General features: G+C 35.4%; 1 protein-coding gene across 1 annotated transcript; it reads right to left on the bottom strand.

Moving 5' to 3' along the window:
- Window positions 1-6,670: 6,670 nt before the first annotated feature.
- Window positions 6,671-15,796, bottom strand: LOC121872789 (nuclear migration protein nudC-like). Its single transcript, XM_042375847.1, has 4 exons — window positions 15,638-15,796; window positions 9,054-9,131; window positions 7,820-8,023; window positions 6,671-6,841 (listed from the first exon to the last, which is right to left on the bottom strand). Exons 1-4 carry the CDS (start codon window positions 15,710-15,712, stop codon window positions 6,671-6,673), a joined length of 528 nt encoding a protein of 175 aa, XP_042231781.1. The 5' UTR covers window positions 15,713-15,796.
- Between the last annotated feature and the right edge of the window lie 6,763 nt (window positions 15,797-22,559).

Genomic DNA, 22,559 nt, shown 5'->3' with positions numbered 1-22,559 from the left:
ATATTTATATTATGAAATTTGTTGTATGGCCAGCTAATATCCATTGAATTAGTTTATGTGCGTAGTAATATTAATATATTCAAAATAGTATTACTGTGTTGCACAATAAAGCACAATAAATTATCTAATAATATTTATTTACATATCCGAGAAGGTTGGACAACTTCAACTGGCTGCCTCCCGCTGGGAAGCTCACCCCAACCAATCACAGAGCTTTTTGCAGTCACGTGACTTTTTAGCAACTTTAACCTTTATTTTTGACACTTTTTGGCCCAATTTATTTAAAAATATCATTACCATAGTGAATTTAAGCGTTTTCTTTACCCATTGACCTGCCATCTTACGAAAAAATTCCGACCGTCAATTCGTCCATTCAGAGAAGTCATATTAGAGACTTGGTGGACAAGAAGTTATTAAACTAAAATTGACTGACTAAATAACATGAATTTGTTAAAGAAAATGGATACGAGAAGAAAGCTAATCAGATGTAAAACTAATACTACAGAACTTCACAAAGAAATTAGAAATTATTATACAGATGCCAATATGTTTCTTTACTTTTTTAAGAAATACAAGTAGATAGATGATGACAGAAAACACAATGCATAGAAAAGTACAGATCCATAAAAGAAAGGAGCTAAAAAAGAAGAGTACAGTACTGTATATGGAGAGGGACTTTAAGGCAAAAGTGAGGCGAGCAGAGCATGTACGAGGACTACATGATGATAAAATGAGAGTAAAAGTAAAACAAAACAAAACATTATATATATATATATATATATATATATATATATATATATATATATATATATATATATATATATATATATATATATATATATATATATATATATATATATATATATATGTGTGTGTGTGTGTGTGTAGTACAGTATAAGCTAAATAAAAATTCATGAGGCTTCTGGGGGGGTTGGTCAGCTTCCAGAATTTTTTTTTAAATAAATGGACATAAATTATATCAAAAGCTTATGTACAGTAGCTAAAACAATTATCTGTGCATACTTTGTGGGAAACAATATGAAACCATGGACGATAAATTTTGGTATAAGAGATTTGTCACTAGTCACATAAAATTTTGGAGCATATCGACCCCCACCTGCACAGATAGTTGTTTTAGCGACTGTACAACACATAAATATTTACCAGAATAAGAACTGAAAAAGACTGAGTTATCTAAAGCTCAAAATGGATTCAGAGGAAGAAGATGTGCTACAGAAGGAATCTTTAGCTTGAAAATTTTAAGTGGAAGGAGTTTAGCAGTTAAAAGAATTTTGAAAAAGCATTTGATACGAGCAAAACAAAATAAACTAAGATATCTTGGAAAAATAGATACTGTACTAATGAAGGAAATGTCAAAATTAAAAAAAAAATCTCTACTGCCATAATGAAGCTGGAGTGTGGGAAAAATTACTTACTACACTAGTTAGTTACATTTAAGTAATGGGTTAGATGAGGCTGCATGCTATCTCTAACATTTACAATATACTTTCAGAATTTTTAAAGAGAAAAGTTGCTAGTAGAGACAAAGGATTAAAAATGAAACATGGGCAGTTAAAGAGAATGACACAGTATAAGGAGGCTTATATGAGCTTATGTGATAATGGTAAGCTGTGACATGAGAAGAAAGAAAACTCTGTTGAGAGCTAAAAGGTCAACTGGGTACTGAGAGTAGTATACTGGCAAGATTTTGCATATTAGTACAATAAGATTGTTCAGGCATGTGGAGAGAATGGAGGAGACCAACTGGATCAAGAGAAGCATAAGTTTGAATGAGGAGATGAGAGCTAAGCATAAGCCAAGAATGACACTGGGGAAGGTTGTATAAGGGCTGAGAGGCTGCAAGAACACACACAGCATGGAGAGCTACCATTAGGTAATCACAGCAAACCCACACAAGAATGATATATAGCTATAAAACAATGATGATGATGAGAGCAATATCTGATAAAACATTCAATACAAGTACAGTACAGTACAGTACAGTACAGTACAGTACAGTAACATGAATTATAATTGTGGGTGAAAGAGAGAAACTGAAGCAAGAATACAGTATAGAGTATATCAAGCAAAAGGCTGTTGAAATGAAATAAATGAAATACTGTAAATAATTAGTAATGTACTAGTGTATGGGGCAGAAGCATGGATACTTTCAGTTGACACAAGGAGATTTTAGGTTTTTGAAATAAGGTGTTATAGGAGAATATAGAAAAGTTATAATGATAGTAAAACAAATGAAGAAACACAAAGTTTGGGCAGAACAAAGAGAGAAATAATGTACCAGAAGTTTTAAGAAGAAACATAAGATACAGTACAGTACTACTTTGGTTAAATAATCAGGGACGACGGGATAATGATGGAAAAAATAATGGTAAAACTGAAGGTAAGAGGGCCAGGTTATTTCCTGTCCTGATAATTTAACTTACCTTTTAAAGAACAGTACCCAAAGTTAAAAATCACATATTCTTATTTGGGCTGCCAAATTACCAATTTTACTACCTGTATTATGATAAAAATACTTGTATTTGTGTGCATTAGTGATAAAGAACTTCTGATAAGTGTGATACATGATTGAAATGCAAAACAGATTAATACTGTATACTGAAGTTCTTTATGTAAATTGAATTAAAGAAAATGACCATAAAATTTCCCTTTTCAATCAACCCAAATTCCTCCTTTAGGTGTATCTCAGAATACTACATTACTCTACTTGCATGTCAAATATAAAGTAAATTAAATCTATTGAGCAGTTAACAATGAAACTGTTAAAAAAAATTCCATGAAGGGAAAATACCAGTAAAACTATCACTTTAGATCTCATTAAAATTGATGGACTGATCCTAGAAAACAATCAGAATCACTGGAATTCACAAGATTCACCAAAACCTGGAAGGTTTACATTAGACTGTTTCAACTGTACAGTAAAGCATACACAAGGCAGAGTCTAAAGATAGTGAGACAGTGGTGAGAGTGGACAATGGACAAACAAATGAAAGAAATTAAGCATAATGCCACATGGCAATTTTCCAAATAAAGCAATAGGCAAGATATATCTGCTTTTTAAATTTATAAACTATATAAGAAATTACTACTTTATCAAGTCACTAGTTCTCCATGTTAAGAATACGGCTAACCTTAATATACCAAGAAGTTACATTACAAACATTTTTCTTATTTGCCATCAACAATTGGTCAAGTATCTCTCATGCTACTTTATACAGCATTTTAAGGTCAAGAGACTTCTTGGCCCTGGGTGACGCTCCAGAACGTCCAACTAGCACGCCCCAGGTGACATTCCAGAACGTCCGCTATTTTTTTTTTAAATTATTGTTGGAAAAGTTTTTCTTTTCTTGATTTAACCCCACAGGGGAGGGGGGGGGGGTGGTACTGCCAGCAGCACCCTAACCCGGGGCTTAAGGGTTAATCATACATATTGTAAGTTATTTGGTTTCTAGGTAAAAAAACACAATAACTTTATAATGGTCTGAAAACTCACTTACTCTATATAATAGATAGCTAAGATTTCAGAACATATTCCAAAATCAAATTTTAAGAGTAGAATGGCAAAAGCTCTCTGTTAAATAATCTTAAAACAAATAGAAAAAGGACTCAAGAGCACAGGTTTCAACAAAGTGATTGAAGCATGAACTGTAGGTCAAACTGACCTTTTTCTAGCAGGACAGTATAGATCATTTCCATCATTCACTTGGAAAAATTGGCAGCCCAAAAGAATGAGATATTAAAGATCAGTCGAGGAAAATTTGATAATCTCCATTTTAAATTTCTTGAATAAGGGACCATTTATCTTATACTTGTATATATCTTTTAATATTTGATGCAGCAACCAAATATCAATAGAAGAAGTAATTCTTCTCATACATCAAAGAAGCTTCACCAGTGTGAAAAATCATAAGTACTGTAAGGGAGCCAATTAAGACATTATTTCATCATTCATCATGGCCAATCAATTTTTATTTTTCATTCAATCTTTTATGCAAGTCCAGTTCGGAATGAATATTTGAGATAATTTTATGTAAGACTTTATATGTAAAAGAAATATTTACTTTTTGTTCCAACATTCAAGATGATATCTCTCTATCCTTGCTCAAACTATTCACTTGCCATATGCATTGTTTAAACTGTACAGTAGTACTGTATACCATTACAGCATAACATTTACGGTATTGAATACACGAATAAAATCACTAAGTAAAAACAATAAACGTATTTCATTTCCCCTTCATCTCATGAATCTTCCATCATCTCTGACTACTTTTTTGTCAAACTATTTTAAAATTTATTGAGAAATACACTACAGTACATGATACAGAAACAAGTAACCTGCTCAGGGCTCAACGTAAACCACCACCTCATCTAAGAGCACAGGGCTGGTAAACCACCCTCCTTGTATTCAGTTAACAAAAAGACGGAAGAGCTAATAAACTTGTGGTGCCTGAATTTGCATGTATGAAATCAGGACAAAATGAACCATGTATTAAAGAGTATATACTGAGAAGGTGGCACAGGTTAGATTAAGTTAGGTTAGAGTAATGCTAAGTTAACGATGTATAATGTCAACAAGGTTGTCAAATATTTCCATGGATGAGACAGTAAGAGAGGTAAACACTTGGTAACTAACAATACACAAAGTAAATGGGAATAAGTCAGCTGCTGTTTGCTTTGCTCTAATGGAGGATTCAGAAAAAATACAATTGTTTGAAAATTAATTTACAAGTTAATAATGAGTGCATTAAAGAACACTAAAGGAGACAGGTGGAAATTAAGTCTGGCTCGATTTAAGGTAGAACAGAGTAAGTGTGGTGTTTCAGATATCTAGAAGTGGATGTATCAACAAATGGAACAATGAGTGATAAATAGCCGGGGTAAAGAAAGAAAAAAAGAAAAAAATGTATCAAAGGAGGAAGAGATTGAGCTATACAGGGAATTACTGTATTAAGCCAATAATGTACTATTATATTAGAGCAAAATATGAACTATGGAAGCACGGAGTTACATCTCAGAAATGACGGACATGACACACTTGAAGTCAATATGGTGAGTGAATAGGATGCAGCTACCAAGAAATAAAAAAAAATATGGAAGATTTGTAAAAGTGAAAAGAGTCTTTGGCAGATTGGATCACAGCATACTAAGGTGGTATGGACATGCGAGAGAATGGGAAGTAAAAACGATTGGTAAAAAGAGTATACCGGTACAGGGGGTTAACACTATACATGGTACGAGTACAGTACTGTATATGTTACTTCACATATACAGTAAATTATTGACAAATATACTGCACAGTAGTAATAAATTTTCTTTAAACGTCATTTGTTTCACATATACACCAGCTGCATCATCTACTATTTTATACTAAGTCTATATGTACCTGAATATGACATATAAATAGTGTTAAAAGCATCTAATAATGTAAAAATAAACATAAAAAGTAATTATAGTACCCTGCAAGTGTTAAGTTTCTAGCATGCCAAAATATGTCAGTCACCTCTTCCATAACTGAGCACTAATGCCATTGTTATATGTAAGTAACCACAGAATTTGCAGAAAGTCATTTCAATGCACGATTGTACCTTATGAATAAAGAAAATACTGTATGAAGTACAGTAATATAAATATATAAAACAAGAAAACATATGAGTGTAGGGATATAGTCTGAATGGGAAAATATAGTCTATAAATCACCACAACATATGGGAGCGTGTTAGCTGCGAGAAAGATGTGTGCCATCGTTACATAAAAAACATAAAAGTTGTGGAAATATTATTCAAATGCTCTAAAGTAACTTAGAAATAAAGAAAATAAACAAGAAAATATTCTATAAAATAAGAAAAATGAAGAGTTGGAAATGTAATCTGTGTGGGATAGATGGGAGGTAGGGCAGGACAACTTCCTCCCTTCCCTCAACCTCATTATCACGACTATGCAATTTCATCATAATTCTCATGCTATTTAACTTCATTTGGTACTGGGTTAATAACATATCATAAAATAATCAATTTTCCTCAAAAATCACACACCCAACCCTATACTATACAATATGTTATAATTACCCCATTGTAAGCTGATTTGCTGAAAGCCCTCTCTCCTGGAACACATCCTTAGCTTTCAAGGGGTATTACTGTACATATTGGACTGCAAAAACCCTTAAATACTGTACATTAATTCTTATGAGGAAAAATTCCTCTTCATAAAATGTTTCACTATCAGTTGTTTCTCTGGAACACATCCCAAAGTATAATGATGACCCCTTGTACTGTAAATCAGAGCTGGATGGCAGGAGGGAAAGTGGGAGACCAATAAGATGGAAGGATGGGGTGAAGAGCCCATTAGAAGACAGGGAGATGAACATCCAGGATAAAGTAGTGGATATGAATGATCAAAGAGCATGGAGTTGATGGACTTCTGGTGAAGGATATGGTGCTGATGGGTGCTACTAGGTTGTGTGAAGTGCATGCGTGCGCACGTGTGTGTGTGTGCAAACATGTGCACCCTTAAATCTGGTCATCCTGCATTATAGTGGAAAATGACTAAGAGCAAAAAACAAAACAAAATCTCCTTTGCTCATGTTATTACAAATAGAAAAATCATTACATTTTCCAGCCTGGTAACAACAACTGAAACAGAAAAGAAACTACAGAATTTTCACACTTACCTCAACTTCCTGTAGTGATTGAGTCCAACGGTATTTCTCAAAATCGCAGCCATTCCCAGCATTTGGTTTGACCTTTCCCTTATTCTTACCATCCTCCTCATCATCTTCCATTTTCTCAACTTCTTCAGGCTGTTTCGAATCGTCAGAGTCCTAGATAAAAGTTGAAAAACACATATATCTGTAGTTATAAACATTTCTTGCAAATTTTTTTTAATTTCAGGTTGAAACTCATGTGCAAGAGATAATACATCAACTATTAAAATTTTTGCTTTATAGGAATTACCGGTAAAAAAGTGATCAACTCAGAGAATACTCAAAAGTTAAGATACACTAAATTATCAACCTAAGAATATCCTTGAGCTAGGTGTCCCCTTTAACAACAAAGACCTTTCAAATAATTAATACTCTAAATACTATACTGTACAGCATACAGTCCAGCATATTATCTAATTCTTTTCTCATCTTTTTTAATTATGGCACCATGATGGTTTAGGCTATCCTCCTCCCACCAAATACTTGTAATAAATGCAACTTTGCCTTGATTATCCTGTTTTACTCTAAAATTTTACCAAATACAGTACTACCATAAAAATATTCACTTGCCCCCTCATACAATCTTAAAGTTCCTATCTTCTCTATGATTCTCCAGAAAGAGCCAATATCCTTCTTATGTAACATACCGGGCTAATTAATGTTCTTTGTCTCTTCCTTCAATTTAACAAAATCACCAATATAATATTTGAATCTTGGTACCTTCTCATCTTGTAAATTTGAAGGGCAATGGCATGTAGTGACTATTACCAATGGGGGCTAATTGTTCTCAAGTGACTACCATCCACTCCTCCATGGCTTTGGTTAGATGTAGCAGTTTAGGTGTTTGTGTATATGTGACCCGATCCAAAAAGTTGGGCAAGTATCACAACTGAGTATGGAGCGTACCAGAGGCCTGGGAGGATGTAAAGGCACAAATAAAACTATACAGGTACTCGTATTGACACTCGATATTCATTTTTTTTTCTTGAGCCAAAGTTCACCTCTATGATAAAGTTGCTTAAGTCACATACCAACAAAAGTCCTGTTGCTTATTTTACCAGATGAACTTATATAAATTCCTTTTAAATATCGTACCTTTGACAATTTTTTTTCTAGCGCATTGGCTTCTTCCTCGGTAAGTTCTTTAATCTTTGGTACATTTGCTGCTTTTTTCTCCTCCATCTCCTTTTTCTTCAATCGTTCTTGTTTTTTCTTTTCCAATTCTTCATATTCAGCCTTTTTCTTCTCTTGCTCAGCAACTGCTATGTTCTGGTACTTCTTAAATTTTTCAATGACCATCTGCAGAAAAAAATAAGACTATAATACAGGATTTAATGTACCTGTACTGATATACTCATCCTTCAAAGGGAAAAATAAAAAATAAAAAAAATAAAATATTAATGCTTGATACCGAATAAACCAAACATTTTATATGATTTGTACTGCACAAATAACTATAAAGATACAAAATACAGTACCTGTACATGTATCTTGTTCACTAGCTGAGGACATGTGTGTGTGTGAAATGTTTCTACTTGTCCTAAATATTGGAACCTCAAAAAAGATGGGAAACAGTATACCTGTAGAGGTGTGGTGCATGGTTTGTGCACGGAAAACTACAGAAAAGGTTACCCTAAGCATCTAGTAAAAGTACTCTTTAAAACCTGAAAAGCAAATTAATGGATAGTTCATACTCTACAATGCACATCCTGGGTGAAGACTCCAGCCAACTTTATAAATAACACATTTATAATGGTGTCAACATGTTAACATGTTTATAATGCTGTGAATATACTGTCAACCCATTCATAATGCTGTCAATATAAATTCACAACATATGCCTATTATCCAGGTAAATAAATCTTGGATATATATATTTTGTTTTAATTTGCCCCACAGCATATTGTATTCTAGAATGCAAATCTGAGTGGGGGTGCAATGAAAGAACTAGCACTAAGAACTAGCACTGGACAGACCAGCTGCTCAAATGACTATGGTAGTCAACTGATATGTGATGACATGCTAAATAAAAAACACAAATAAATGTACAGTACCTTAGTAAAATACTGTATGCAGACATTCTCCACACATCACACCATGGCCAACTTATTAACATCTAGTGATGAATAATGTCCAGTACAAAATTTAAATACCCCCTCTGTACAGTAAACAAATCAATAAGACCTACTTAAGCCGATAACATTGGCATATTATTAAAATTTGGTAGTGAATGACATGCCCAACCGCCCACAAAATTTAATAGACCATTTGAAATTAGGTTACAGGCTTTTGGAATCCCTACTATAAACCAACAAGACAAACAGCTTACCATTTCACTAGTCTCTTTTGGAGCTCCAGTATAAAAGTCAGTTTTCCGGGCCAGGAAGCTGAAGAAAGTGTCCAAAAGCTGAAATTTTAAATTTCAATTAGCCAAATAATCTACAGGACGTTAATAAAATGAAGCATTAAATCACTATTTATGGTTGAGAAGACAAACAATACATTACAATAGTAACCTGCCAATGCCTATAGGATGTGCAGTGGTTGACAACAAAGGATATTATTCTAATGGACAATGTGCAGTACTGTTACAAGCAAAAATGCATTGCAGCCTTCCATTTCAGTCAAATCCATAGGATTCAACAAGAGTCTGATGGTTGTCTCAAGGTTCAAGAGAGTAGCCATGTGGGAATTTCAACTCTTAACTACAATATCACAGCCCACATGTTTTATAATAAGAAATACTTCTGCACTTCATGTTGTTACGACTGTGTCGTATTTTTCTATTTTTTTTTATATACCATGCTTCCATGTTCCATATTATTCCTGTAATGATGTGTTGTATTTACTATTATATAATCTAGTCACCTTACCCTGTGCTGTTAAGGTTTTAACTGTTATTATTTGTTCAAACCCATTTTGTATTGTAACAAGCATTCTTTGTTTCTCTACGACCATCTGCATCGTTAAACGACCCACCGGCGGGTCGCGTGGCGGGAGTCGACCTTACATATAGGACCCACCAACTGACAGAGAGTTCAGTCCTTTTGTCATACAGTTCACATCCTTTGAGTGACACTCGTCACCTGTTACTTATACTTAATTTATTTGTGTTGTTCCTGTCGCCACCAATGTGGTACAGTGGGGTATGTTATAACGAATCTAATTGGTTCTAGAACCTTGTTCGTTATAGCATTCGTTCGTTATAGGATTAATCCGTTCCAGGCCCCCAAATACAACCACTTAACACTGAAAAATATAATATAAAATTGTAAAAATTGTAAAAAAGTGCATAAATATGCATCTAAACCCCTGAAATAAAGAATATCATTAATATTTGTAATAAAAAAACAATAAATTAGAAAAAAAAAAATTAAATAATGTTCGTTGTAGGAGTTTCGTTCGTTATAGCATTCTCAATTTTATAGGTAAAACCGTTCGTTATAGGAATATTCGTAGTAGGATCCGTTCGTTATAGCATACCCCACTGTACAGGTATATCTATGTGAGTACCTATTTATGTCTCTATTTATGTCCATCAGTATTTGCTTAGTTACATTTAAGTAATTCAGTGTTGTTTCACGTTATTTAATTTCAGTGTTAGTTTTTATATGTTTATGCAGTGTTAACATAAACCAATGCTTTATTTTTATTCTTTTGATGTTTCGATGTTTAGTATCATTTGTGTCTTAAGAGTTTCAATGGTGAATCAATTTGTTGTGACAGCCTTCGAGGCTCTTTATTGTGTTAATATTTAATTAATTAAATTCTTAAAGGTTTACTTTAATTATTATTATTCCCTTTTAATTAACTTCACTTTTTTGTTTGGTTACGCCTAGAACCTGGATATTTAAGTAAATTAAGAGACGGCGTAACAATGTCAATACTGCAAACTTATATAACATCTCACAATTCCGTAGCAAAAGTGGTAAATCTACGTACGGTCCTGCAATTATTAACAAATTTTCTTAAGAAATATTACCCAAGTGTTATTTTTAAGAAAAGACATATATTCTTTTGTCTAACCAAAAGTATAACAGAGCGCCCAGCTGTATCCTCCAACACAGTAGCAGGTAAGCTCAAAAAAATATGGTTAGGTTAAGTTAGTTTAAGTTAGGTCAAGTAAGGTTAGGTTAGGTTAGGCAAGGGTTTTATTTTGTGTGTGTGTTTTATGGTGTGTTTACTCAAACCTGACCGCCATTTTGGTGAAAATTAACGCTTTCTGTTACAAATAAAAATTTCCTTTTTTTTTCAAAAACTGTTTATTTGTGCAAGAAATGAAGGTCAGATTTCAGTGAAACACACCATAAAACACCAAAAAAACTATTTGGTAATTATATAGGCCTAACCAATGACCGAAATTGAATGAAAAAAATTATGAAAACACCGGATTTTCACTGTTATATTATAGTGGACACTTGTAGTTTGTGGAAATATGTTAAAAATTGGATATTTTAAAAATAAACGTTACTTAACATTTGTGGGTATGAAAAACCAGACCTAACCAACCTAACCAAACAAACCAAACCTAACTTCCTAACCGGGGTCCCCGGTATAATAAACAGAAAGAACTTACGGTAATTTTTTCTTGTCACACCGTTCACTTTTAGCAAGCTAAAAATATATTTTTCTAGTGTATTTGTCTTTTTGGCGGAAATTTGCCGTTCTTTTTTTAGCGATTTTTTTTTCGTTTGACGTTTTCCGAGAAAAAAAAAGTGGCTAAACAACTAAAAAATACACACATAAACACTAGAAAAACAATAACCAAACCTAACCTAACTTAACTGACTCTCACCATATGATGGAATCACCTATTTCTTACCTTATTGGCCTGGTTCTTGTTCGTCGTTGCATTCTGGGATTCTTACACAACGCCACATATGTTGGTCTTTGCAATATTTACATTCAGTCTTGCTCTTAGTACACTTTACTGAGGTTGGAAGAACACCATGCGATCGAGAAAATGCTATAGTTTCTTTGTTTTTTTTCCCAAAAACTCGCAATCAGCTACAATATACTTTAAGTGACACCCATCGCAGGCTTCCATGGTCGGAACTGAACTTGAATTTCAAAATATGAAAGACCAAAAAGAATACTCGAATTTGATTGGGCCAAAAATACCGCGAATTAAACCCAAAAACATTTTAATTGGTTTCAAAATCAAAATGGCTTTTGATTGGCCGCGTGATGTGTACAGCAACGCATGCGCAGGATGATTTATGAAGGAGACGCAGGAGACACGCAGTGTTGGAGGAGAGGCAGACGATAATGGTGGGATGTTAACGGGAGAAAATAGAAAATATTTTGGAAAAGTTATCTCCGTTATTATACATTTCCGGCGGTAATGTAATACAGTGATCCCTCGGTTAACGAGCGCCTCGATTAACGAGTTTTCGGTTAACGAATTACCTTCCATAAGATTCTTAACTTCGGTTAACGAGCATCCCTTCGATTAACGAATTCCTTACGAGCGGCCCTCATCATGTTTTCGCTTGCACACCAGTTGTCGTATTAGTCCGCCAATACAGTAATCGGTTCTAGGGCTTAAATTCCTTACCATTTTAGTAAATATTAAGAAAGTTGTACTATTCAATCATTTTAAAAGTTTTATATTAAATTTTGTTGTCATTTTAACAATTATTGAACATAATTGAAGTACAGGAAACTAGTTTTATGCGCGCCAAACAGCATGTCAACACACCAAACAGGCGTCAGTCTCTGTGTCTTTTCAGTAAAGGTAACATCTTGCTTCAGACTCACTTCAACATAAATGGTTTTTTTCTGTGTTTTCAGTCAAATTATTGATCATTTTGAAATATATTTTACATATTGATGATATATAGAGCAGTGCAGTGTTAATTTAAAGAAAATATTCTTTATTAGCAGCAATTGAACTTAAAATATCACGTGTTGAAATTTTTTTTGAATCCAGCATGGGTCCCAAGAAATCTAGAAAAGCGATTTCAATTCAGATGAAACAGGAAATAATTAGAAAACATGAAGAAGGCATTAGAACAAGTGTGCTAAGCAAAGAATATGGCATGTCGACATCAACTGTATCGACAATTCTTACACAGAAAGACAAATTCAAGGAAGTGAAAGTGAGAGACAAGTCTACCAGAGTGTTCAAAGGTAGATCCCTAATAGCAGAAACAGTGAGGTTACTTCTCATCTGGATTAGGGAAAAACAGAAGAAAGGTGATTCAGTTTCTACTGAATTTATTTGTGAAAAAGCCAGGGAAATATATGAACATTTAAAGGTAAATCAACCTGGTTCTTCAGGCACAGACTTTGAAGATTTTAGGGCCAGCAAGGGCCGGTTAAAAAAATTTAAGAAAAGAAGTGACATATTTAGTGTTAGGCATGGTGAGGCTGCCAGTGCTGATAAGGAAGGGGCAGCAAAGTTTTTAGTGGAATTTAAAGAACTGGTGGATACAGAAAATTATCTTCCACAGCAAGTGTTCAGTGTGGACGAAACTGGGCTGTTCAGGAAAAAGATGCCCAAAAGAACATTCATCACCAGAGACGAAGTCCCTTTACCTGGGCATACACCCATGAAAGACCGTCTCACTCTATTGCTTGGTGCCAAGGCTTCAGGGGATTTCCGACTGAAGCCTATGCTTGTCTACCACTCTGAGAACCCCAGGGTGTTCAAGCAACAAAAAGTGGTAAGAGGACGGCTTGGAGTTTATTGGAAATCCAACCGTAAGGCATGGGTGACAAGACAGCTCTTTAATGAATGGGCTGTTGAGGTGTTTTGCCCTTCTGTGAAGAGCTACCTAACCACCAATAAACTCCCTTTAAAGGCTCTTCTCCTCATGGATAATGCCCCTGGTCATGACCCTCAACTTGCCAGAACTTTGGAGTCTCAATTTGACTTTGTCAAAGTGTTGTTTTTGCCTCCCAACACTACATCAATCATACAGCCAATGGACCAGAATGTGATCAGCAACTTTAAGAAGCTGTACATGAAAATTTTCAGGTGTCATCAGGCAACTTCCACTAATCCTGAACTAACACTGGCACAGTTCTATAAGACACAGTTTAACATCCTGGAGGCTGTAAAATTGATTGTGTCTTCATGGCAAGAAGTTTCCACTAGAACCCTCAATTCTTCATGAAAAGCACTGTGGCCATCAGTAGTCCATGATTTTGAGGGATTTCAGGATGAAACAGAGTTGCACCAGGAGATTGTGTCCATTGGTCAGTCATTTGGCCTTGAAATGGAGGATGATGATGTAGAAGAGCTTGTGATGTCTCATGAACAGGAACTTACTCCTGAAGACTTGCAGCAACTGGATGAGATGTTAAGAGGCTGACAGTGGTGAGGAGGAAACGGAAAGTGATGACCATATGTCAACTTCAGAGTTGAAAGATGTTGTTCACCACTGAAAGAAGTTCAGGAAACTGGCTTCAAGGCACCCAGATGTGGAAAAGTCTGAACTAGCTTTGTGTCATGTTGAGGACACAGTGGTCTCCTTCTTCAAACATCAGTTAATGATGAGGAGGAGAGATGCCCCACAAACAAAAATTGACAGTTTCTTTAGTAAAAGGCAGCGGGAACAAGATGCTAGCCCTCAGCCTTCCATTTCATGAAGGAGTGAGGATGTTCCTGGTGGAGAATCTGTCAGTCCAGAGGTTCCTGACATTTTCATGGAAGGTGACTCACCTTCCAAGAAGCAGTAAAATGCTTCTCCTCCACCTCCACTTCCTTCTCTTCTCCCTTCTCCTCCACCCTCATTCTAATTCCCATCATCATCATCCAGGAGCCTTCTACATACACACCTCAAAGTAAGTGTACCTTTCTACCTTTTTTGTTGAATTTAGGCAATTTTCGGTGAACTTGAACCAATTACCCAAAAACCCATTGAAACAATGGTTTCAGTTAACGAGTTTTTCGGTTAACGAACAACATGCTGGAACGGATTGTGCTAGTTAACCGAGGGACCACTGTAATAGATTAGTGGTAGGAATGAACGGTGTGTAAAGAAAATAATACCGAACTTACTATGATATGGTGAAATTTGAAGCATTTTCTGGACGTGAGATGATACGGCTACAACGGGGCTAGGCACCCCGGAGAGCGGAGTGATTTACTGTGTCGGCGGGTTTCACAATAAATGATTATCACATCAGAACTCACTGATGAAAATAATGTAAGAAAATAAAGTCTCTATGTAAAGGAACAATGACGTGATCTTTAAACAATTGAAGGGTCTCACTGTCTTTACCCCTAAATTCACAAATTAAGTCTATGTAAGATCGGTGACAACCTTCACACGACATGCTGAAAAACAAACTGCCCCGGGTGCAGTTCCGGGCCTCATTACCGCCCAGAAGACAAACTAACGCACGGCCTAGGCGCCTAATTATCTATGAAACAAACAATTTCCACAATAAATGATTATCATATTTCTATTCACTGATAAAAATATTGTAATAAAATAAACAGTAATAAAAAAATTCGCTCATGGGTCAGTCCTATACAGTATATTAACCAACTATTTTTGCATCCAAATCTGAGGGCAGCCAATGGACGAATATTTACAGCAATCAGTCTCTGCGTAATACTTTAACTGTTAAAGACAGGAATATCAAAGATTCTTTCAAAATACATCGATATTTATGATATTAAAAAGTTTCATGACAAAATTTCCATGTACTTTAGGCGCCTCCCTCTCATATACTCTTTATCTAAGTTTTAGGAACCATGACAATTATAAAGAGTACAATGTAAAAATTTTATTACTACTGACAAAAATAACACGACTGATTCATTTTTCCTACATAAACTCGAACAAAAATGATGAGTTAACTACAAAAATACTCTATAACGAGGGTGAACTTTAAAAACTCAACCTCTTTAAAACCCATTATAACACATATTGGTCCAAAACCTAAAATCATACTTACTTCAACTACACCACCAGGATGTTGCTGAGCCATAGCCAACAGCATCCCATCGAACTTTTCCTCGCTGCTTGCCATTTTGTATAATGTTCTAGAATATCCAAGAGTTTCCTTCTCAGTTCCTCACTCTGTCAGCCGCTCGGTGTAAACAAACATTTGTACCCACGTGATATACCTCCTTCTTATTTTCTCTATTATAAGGTAAAACGCAGTATATGCATTATTTTTGTTTATAAAGTTGGATTTTTTATGCTGTTAATAAATTCCTATTGTCAATATTCGAATGTTTTTCAAATATAGCGGAAATATACCTTCATTTATTTTTTAAGTTTTCCACAAATATTATATGCCATTCCTTCTCTTATTTTGTTTTACACAGCTGTAATTCCACATATTTTTATTACTAAGTGTTGCTGAATTATATATGAAATATTTAGTTTCACATATATTTTACAGGCTATCTCAATCAAGTAATATATTCATTTGTTAGATGAGTAAATAAAAATATCTTGTGTTGCTAAGGACGCGTTGCTAGGCACTGCTACTGTCAATCAATGAGCGGGAAGTACAGTTTGCTTTCTTTCCTACAGTACTAAAGAAATATGATGAGAAATACAGAAATTCTTAAAGATTGGTTTGCAGAATTGATTTAACCGGCTGACTAAACCTTAATAGACGTGAACGAGCCTGAGGTGATTTTTTTTTGTAGTGGCTGCCTTAATTTTCTTTGAATAAATCGTATATATTTTTTTATCCTCTTCACCACTCATCGGCTCGTTAGCCGCTTGGGCGATCGGTCACGTCTCTGTTACACACTGTTAGCAAGTACTGGGCATGCACCGGCTTCTGAATGTACCTGAACCTGCTCCAGTGTTGGTCAAGTCTGGTCTTGAAAGCGCTCACACTCGGTGCCATCACAACACTTTCTGGTAGATTGTTCCAAGAGTTCACAACGCTCACTCCAAAAAAGTTTGCCCTCACAGTTTTCTAGACTTGCGGCTTCTTCAATCTTGAGCTGTGACCCCTTGTGGGGAAAGCGTCTGCCAGCTCCAAGTAAGGACACTCGACTGAATAGTGCCCCTTGAGATGCTTATACACGTCAATTAGGTCGCCCCTTGCCCGTCTGTAGTATAAGCTAGGCAAGTTCAGGCGCTCCAATCTCTCAGGGTAGTTGAGGTGCCGAAGTGCAGGCACCAGTCTGGTGGCCCTCCTTTGAACATTTTCAACCAACTGACAGTCCCTAGCATATCTCGGGTACCAGACGGGGTGACAGTACTCCAGATGGGGAAGCACTTCACTCTTGAAGATCGTTACGAGGGGCGGACCGTCTAGATATCTGAACGACCTTTTTATAAGACCCAATAATTTAATTGCCTGATTTAACTTCTCGCAATGGCCCGAGAACTTCAGCTCATTGTCAACATATACACCTAGGTCATTCTCACATTCAGTCTCAAATAGTGCAGTTTCTTCATCCCATTGGGACATATGACACGCCTCCTTACCGTTGGTACACCCCAGGTGCATCCACTTACACTCCGTGACATTGAATCTCACCAGCCATTTCTTCGACCATTCTTGGAGCTCACAGAGATCCTTGTGCAGCTCTTCACAGTCTGCATGGTTCTTGATTTCCCGAAATAACTTGGCATCATCAGCAAACATTTGTATGGAGGAGTGTACAATGTCAGGCATGTCATTTATGAAACAAACAAATACACTGCCCTGTGGTACCCCGCTTGTGACAGGTAGAGATGATGATTTCATGCCATTAATCACCACACACTGCTTGCGGTCATGTAGAAAGTCTTCGATCCACGCAAGGACATTTCTCTGAATTCCGTACCCTTCAAGTTTGATTTTCAGCCTTTCGTGGGGTGCACTGTCGAAAGCCTTGGCAAAATCTAGGTATATATTGTCGATATTACCACCCCATTCCAGAATATGGGTCCAAATATCCAATACCTTGAGCAATTGTGTTAAGCAGGAGCGCCCTGACATAAAACCGTGTTGGCAATCCTTTACAAGGTTGTTCCATCGCGGCATCTCTGACTATACTCTCAGTACTTTACATATTATGCTGGTCAGGCTCACAGGTCTATAGTTGTTCGTGGAATGACGATAGCCCTTCTTGAAGATAGGACTCACATAAGCCACTTTCCAATAAGAAGAACATAAGAAAATAAGGAGTCTACAATAGGCCGGTTGGCCTGTGCATGACAGCTCCTGTCGAGAGATACTACCACTCTATATCATCCATGAATCTATCTATCCTCCTTTTGAAACTTTCCAGCATTCCAGCACTTACTACAATATTGCTAAGCCTGTTCCACTCGTCCACCACCCTATTTGTGAACCAGTTCCTTTCTATCTCCCTCCTAAACCTAAACTTATCCAAAGTAAATCTGTTGCTACGAGTCCTATTCTGCTCGGATATTATAAGGACTTTATCTATATCGCCTTTATTGATTCCTTTCACCCACTTAATTAACTCTATCATATCCCCCCGCACTCTTCATCTTTCTAGGGAATGCAAGTTTAGTTTCTTTAACCTATCTTGATATGGAAGGTTTCTAAGTCCTGGAATCATTTTCGTCATTCTTCGCTGCACCGACTCTAGTGAATTGATATCCATTCTATAATAAGGGCACCAGAACTGACCAGCATAGTCGAGGTGCGGCCTGACTAGCGCAAGATATACAGTTGTACCCCACTTAACGCGGTCAATAGAACCCAGAGGGTTCCGCGTTAAGTGAAATCCGCGTTAAGTGAACAACAGAACATATGGGATTAATTCCAATAGAAACCAGCCCGACCCCCAAACTCCACTTTTTGAAGACGCATAACTATGTTGTAGTAAAAATAACATCTTAATTTTATGATGGTACATGCACACAATTAATACTTAAGAGAAATAGAGAAATACAGTCGCCAAGTTAATGTCCATTCAAATAATGGACTCAACTCCCTCCCCCTCTTCTCACACTACACTGCTGGCTCTTCCCTCTCTGAGAAATTTTTTGGGGAAAACCACTAAATTTTAATAAATAATACCTCAAACTAAAGTTAGGATAATACAATTGACATTGCTGGATTCCTTGTAAGACCAGGAATATTTTGAATATATATGTCATATATTTTGCCTCCCCCCTCTTCCAACCGCGCGGTCAGTCCCAACCCTCCCCCCCACCCCCCACCAATCCTCCCTTCAAGAGAAGAGTGGGTGAAAAAAATAAATTTTAACATTTTGTATTAAATAATACCTCAGATTAAAGTTAGGATAATATAATTGACATTGCTGGATTCCTTGTAAGACCAGGAATATTTTGAATATAAATGTCATATATTTTGCACAAAAGATAACATATTTACTAGAGAAAACATTTTATCTAAAATTTGTATGTCTAATGCAAAATATATGATGTTTATATTCAAAATGATCATCAAATTATAAGAATTCCAGCAATGTAAATTATATTCTGACCGGGTAATTTGTATGAATTTTATGAGCTAAAACAAATATCTTCAGTTAATAAAAAAAAAAAATATTCTTCACGGGGTAACAGATGGTCGGTCGGTCCCTCCCTCCCCCCCACCCCCCACCAACCGTCCCAAGGAGATGTGTGGGGAAACCAGAATATTTAACTTTTTAGTAATAAATAATACCTCAAACTAAAGTTAGGATAATATAATTGACATTGCTGGATTCCTTGTAAGACCAGGAATATTTTGAATATAAATGTCATATATTTTGCACAAAAGATAACATATTTACTAGAGAAAACATTTTATCTAAAATTTGTATGTCTAATGCAAAATATATGATGTTTATATTCAAAATGATCACCAAATTATAAGAATTCCAGCAATGTAAATTATATTCTGGCCGGGTAATTTGTATGAATTTTATGAGCTAAAACAGGCAGTCAGGCAGGTTGGCGGGTGGGGCAAATCTAAAAATAGCGTCTCGAGCCGGACACTCACCGCGTATATGTGGAAAAAATCCGTGTTAAGTGAAAGTTCAGCTCTGGCGAGGCACCGCGTATATGAAAAAACGTGTTAAGTGAAACCGCGTTAGGCGGGGTAATACTGTAGTTGCAATAAGACCTCTGCACTCTTATTACTTACACTTTTAGATATAAAACCTAATACTCTGTGTGGCTGAATCACTATCCCATGCAAAATCTAAGACTGCTTAAGTACAACTAAAATACTGTAAACAAATTTGGAAACAATCTATATGGTCTGTCGAGCCTTCCCAACTACTGTACTAGATTTGAGCCATTTCTTTAAGGCACCTACTAAGGTGAGTTATAATTATACACAGGCACTATATATGATCCAGTTGTAGGAAATGGCTAATTCATTGTCAATAAAATTATTTATCTATTTTTTCTCACTTTACACATTACACAAATTAATAATTGCACATCCTTATATTGTTTTAAAATTTAGAGATATCAGTATCAAACCCAATATCACACACAGGATGTTTGAAATTCCCTAAAATTTTATTGTAAACAAGCTCCATTACTAAACTTAATGGAACTTTTGTATTTGTAGTTTTCCTTGCACTCTTGCAACTTTTAAGTACTGTACCTGTATTACTGTATTTCTCATACATTGTTGTGCTCTTATTACTTCATAGTACCTGTTATACTTTATCCAACTGTCATTTCCTCTTAATATTATTTCTACTCTTATACTTAGAGTAGATTAACACCTTGCATGCTAAACATTCATCAAAGCCATTTCAGCTACACCAGAAAAATATACTGTATATACAGTTATTGCACTTTAATGGTAACTACAGTAAGATGTCACCTTATTAAATGACTTCCACTCTCATCCAGCAATCAATTCTTTGTTCTGCAAATGACTGTTATCTGTATCATCAGTGTCCGAGTCACTTTAAGGATTCATCTGAGCCTCTTCTGTCACTGTTCATATAACATAATATAGGGAACTCCTGTTAGTCTTAAAGGTGATTCTATCACCACCAATGAGTTATTAATATTCTTAATAATTATAAGGAAGAAAGCTAAAACCATATAATTATGTCCCATATTTCAACAATTACCGTATCATAACTGAATGTTGTCATCTATGAAATTTTGTGTTTTCCACTGAAATATCTATCTACAATGAGTCATTGAGTTGTGAAATTAGGTGTATTTGTACCTAAGCAATGAAAATTCAGCATTATATTCAATATACTGTCATTATTTATGATGAGTAGCAACTATAGCTACTTAATAACATAACTAGAGACAAGGGATGTTATACGGTATTCCATTAACACGCATTTATAACTTCAATATAAAATGCCACTGTATTGCACATTACAGTGGTCCCTCTATTAACGAACACAATTGGTTCCACAGAGTTGGTTGTTAACCAAAAAATTCGTTAACTGAATCTATTATTTCAATGGGATTTTTTTTTTTTATATACAGGGATTAGCCCACCCGGGCACAGATCACTGATCCACATCGGGGCCTGGGGGGGCGAAAATGTAATAATAATAACAGCAATAATAATAATAATACAGCTGTATTAATAATGAACCATAAAGAAATACAAAATTAAAAAAAGATCAAGAGTGAGAAACAATATATGTTTGTTGTGTTGTCACCTAATCTAACCTTTGGGTAATTGGTTCCAACTCACAGAAAAAGTACTATACATACAAAGTACTGTGTACCGGTAATATAATTAACAAAACATTAAATATAAATTAAATACAGTACTGTACAATAATAAATAAAAAACAATAGAATACTATATTTTAACTTACTTTGAGGTGTGTATGTCGTATTCCCGGCAGCTTTGTTTACATATCAAATGGCTGATTGTAGAGGCAAAATATGATGACATGCCATATTCTTTATAGAGTGCATTGATTCTAATGCCTTCTTCGTGTTTCAGAATGACCAATAATTTTAATATAAAAAATGCAAAAATATTCAAGAACACAACTTTCTTGATATTTACTCCACTGGAAACGAATGTAAACACAGAACCAATTACTGTATTGGCGGACTAGCCTATCAGCTGATGCGCACAACAAAGCAGGTTTCTCATAAGGCTGTCGTTAATCGGAGTTTTGTTCGTTAATGGAACTGAAAATCCTCATGGGAGCTAATTCGTTAACAGAAATTTCATTAATTGAACCGTTCGTTAATCGAGGAACCACTGTATACTGTTATGAAGTTTGTACCACAGATAATTATATCTTGCATTTCAATACTGTATAGTATTTCAAGCATTGATACAATACTGTTCCACCTGTTGGAGATAACTTTTTTAAGACTTTCAGAGCTAGCAATCAATTTGTAAAACTTCTATGAAATGTTCCAATATCATTAAAAATTAACACCTTTTGCTGGAGACAACATGCAGAATGCTCACTAGACACCACTAGTGTGCATCAAGGGGTACACAAACCTCAGTGTGGTACAAGACACCTATCATTCCTTCCCCTTCTTTGAGGTGTTTGTTACTCCTTTATCAACCACACAAAAGCTGGAGAAGAATAAAAATAATACTGAAGGTTGAGAGAGTAGAATTTTTAAAGAGACTAGCAGTGTTTTGTGAATATTCTGTAAGTGATGCCCAGCAAAAGGGAGTATTATTTTATTAAAAGAATGAAACAGTGATAAACCAGACAGCATTGGGCCTTGTTGTAAAACAAAATTGCAGCTGTTACTACAAGAGCGAATAATTGACAGCAAATGAGCAAATGAATCCATGTTTGCTCTTGACTCTGGCTATTCTTCATTATGGGAGGAAATAGCTTTAAAAAAAAAAGAAAAAAAAAAACAAAAAAAAAACTTGAAATCTAATACATACACTGTATTAAGTACTTAATATACAAACAACAGTGCCCATTTTTTATAGCTATTAGGTGCACAAAAAAAATAAA

Source organism: Homarus americanus, unplaced genomic scaffold, assembly GCF_018991925.1.
Source record: "Homarus americanus isolate GMGI-L3 unplaced genomic scaffold, GMGI_Hamer_2.0 scaffold39155, whole genome shotgun sequence".
NCBI lineage: Eukaryota > Metazoa > Arthropoda > Malacostraca > Decapoda > Nephropidae > Homarus > Homarus americanus.
Note: the sequence above shows the minus strand (reverse complement) of the source record. Positions and strands in the feature narration are given on the sequence as shown.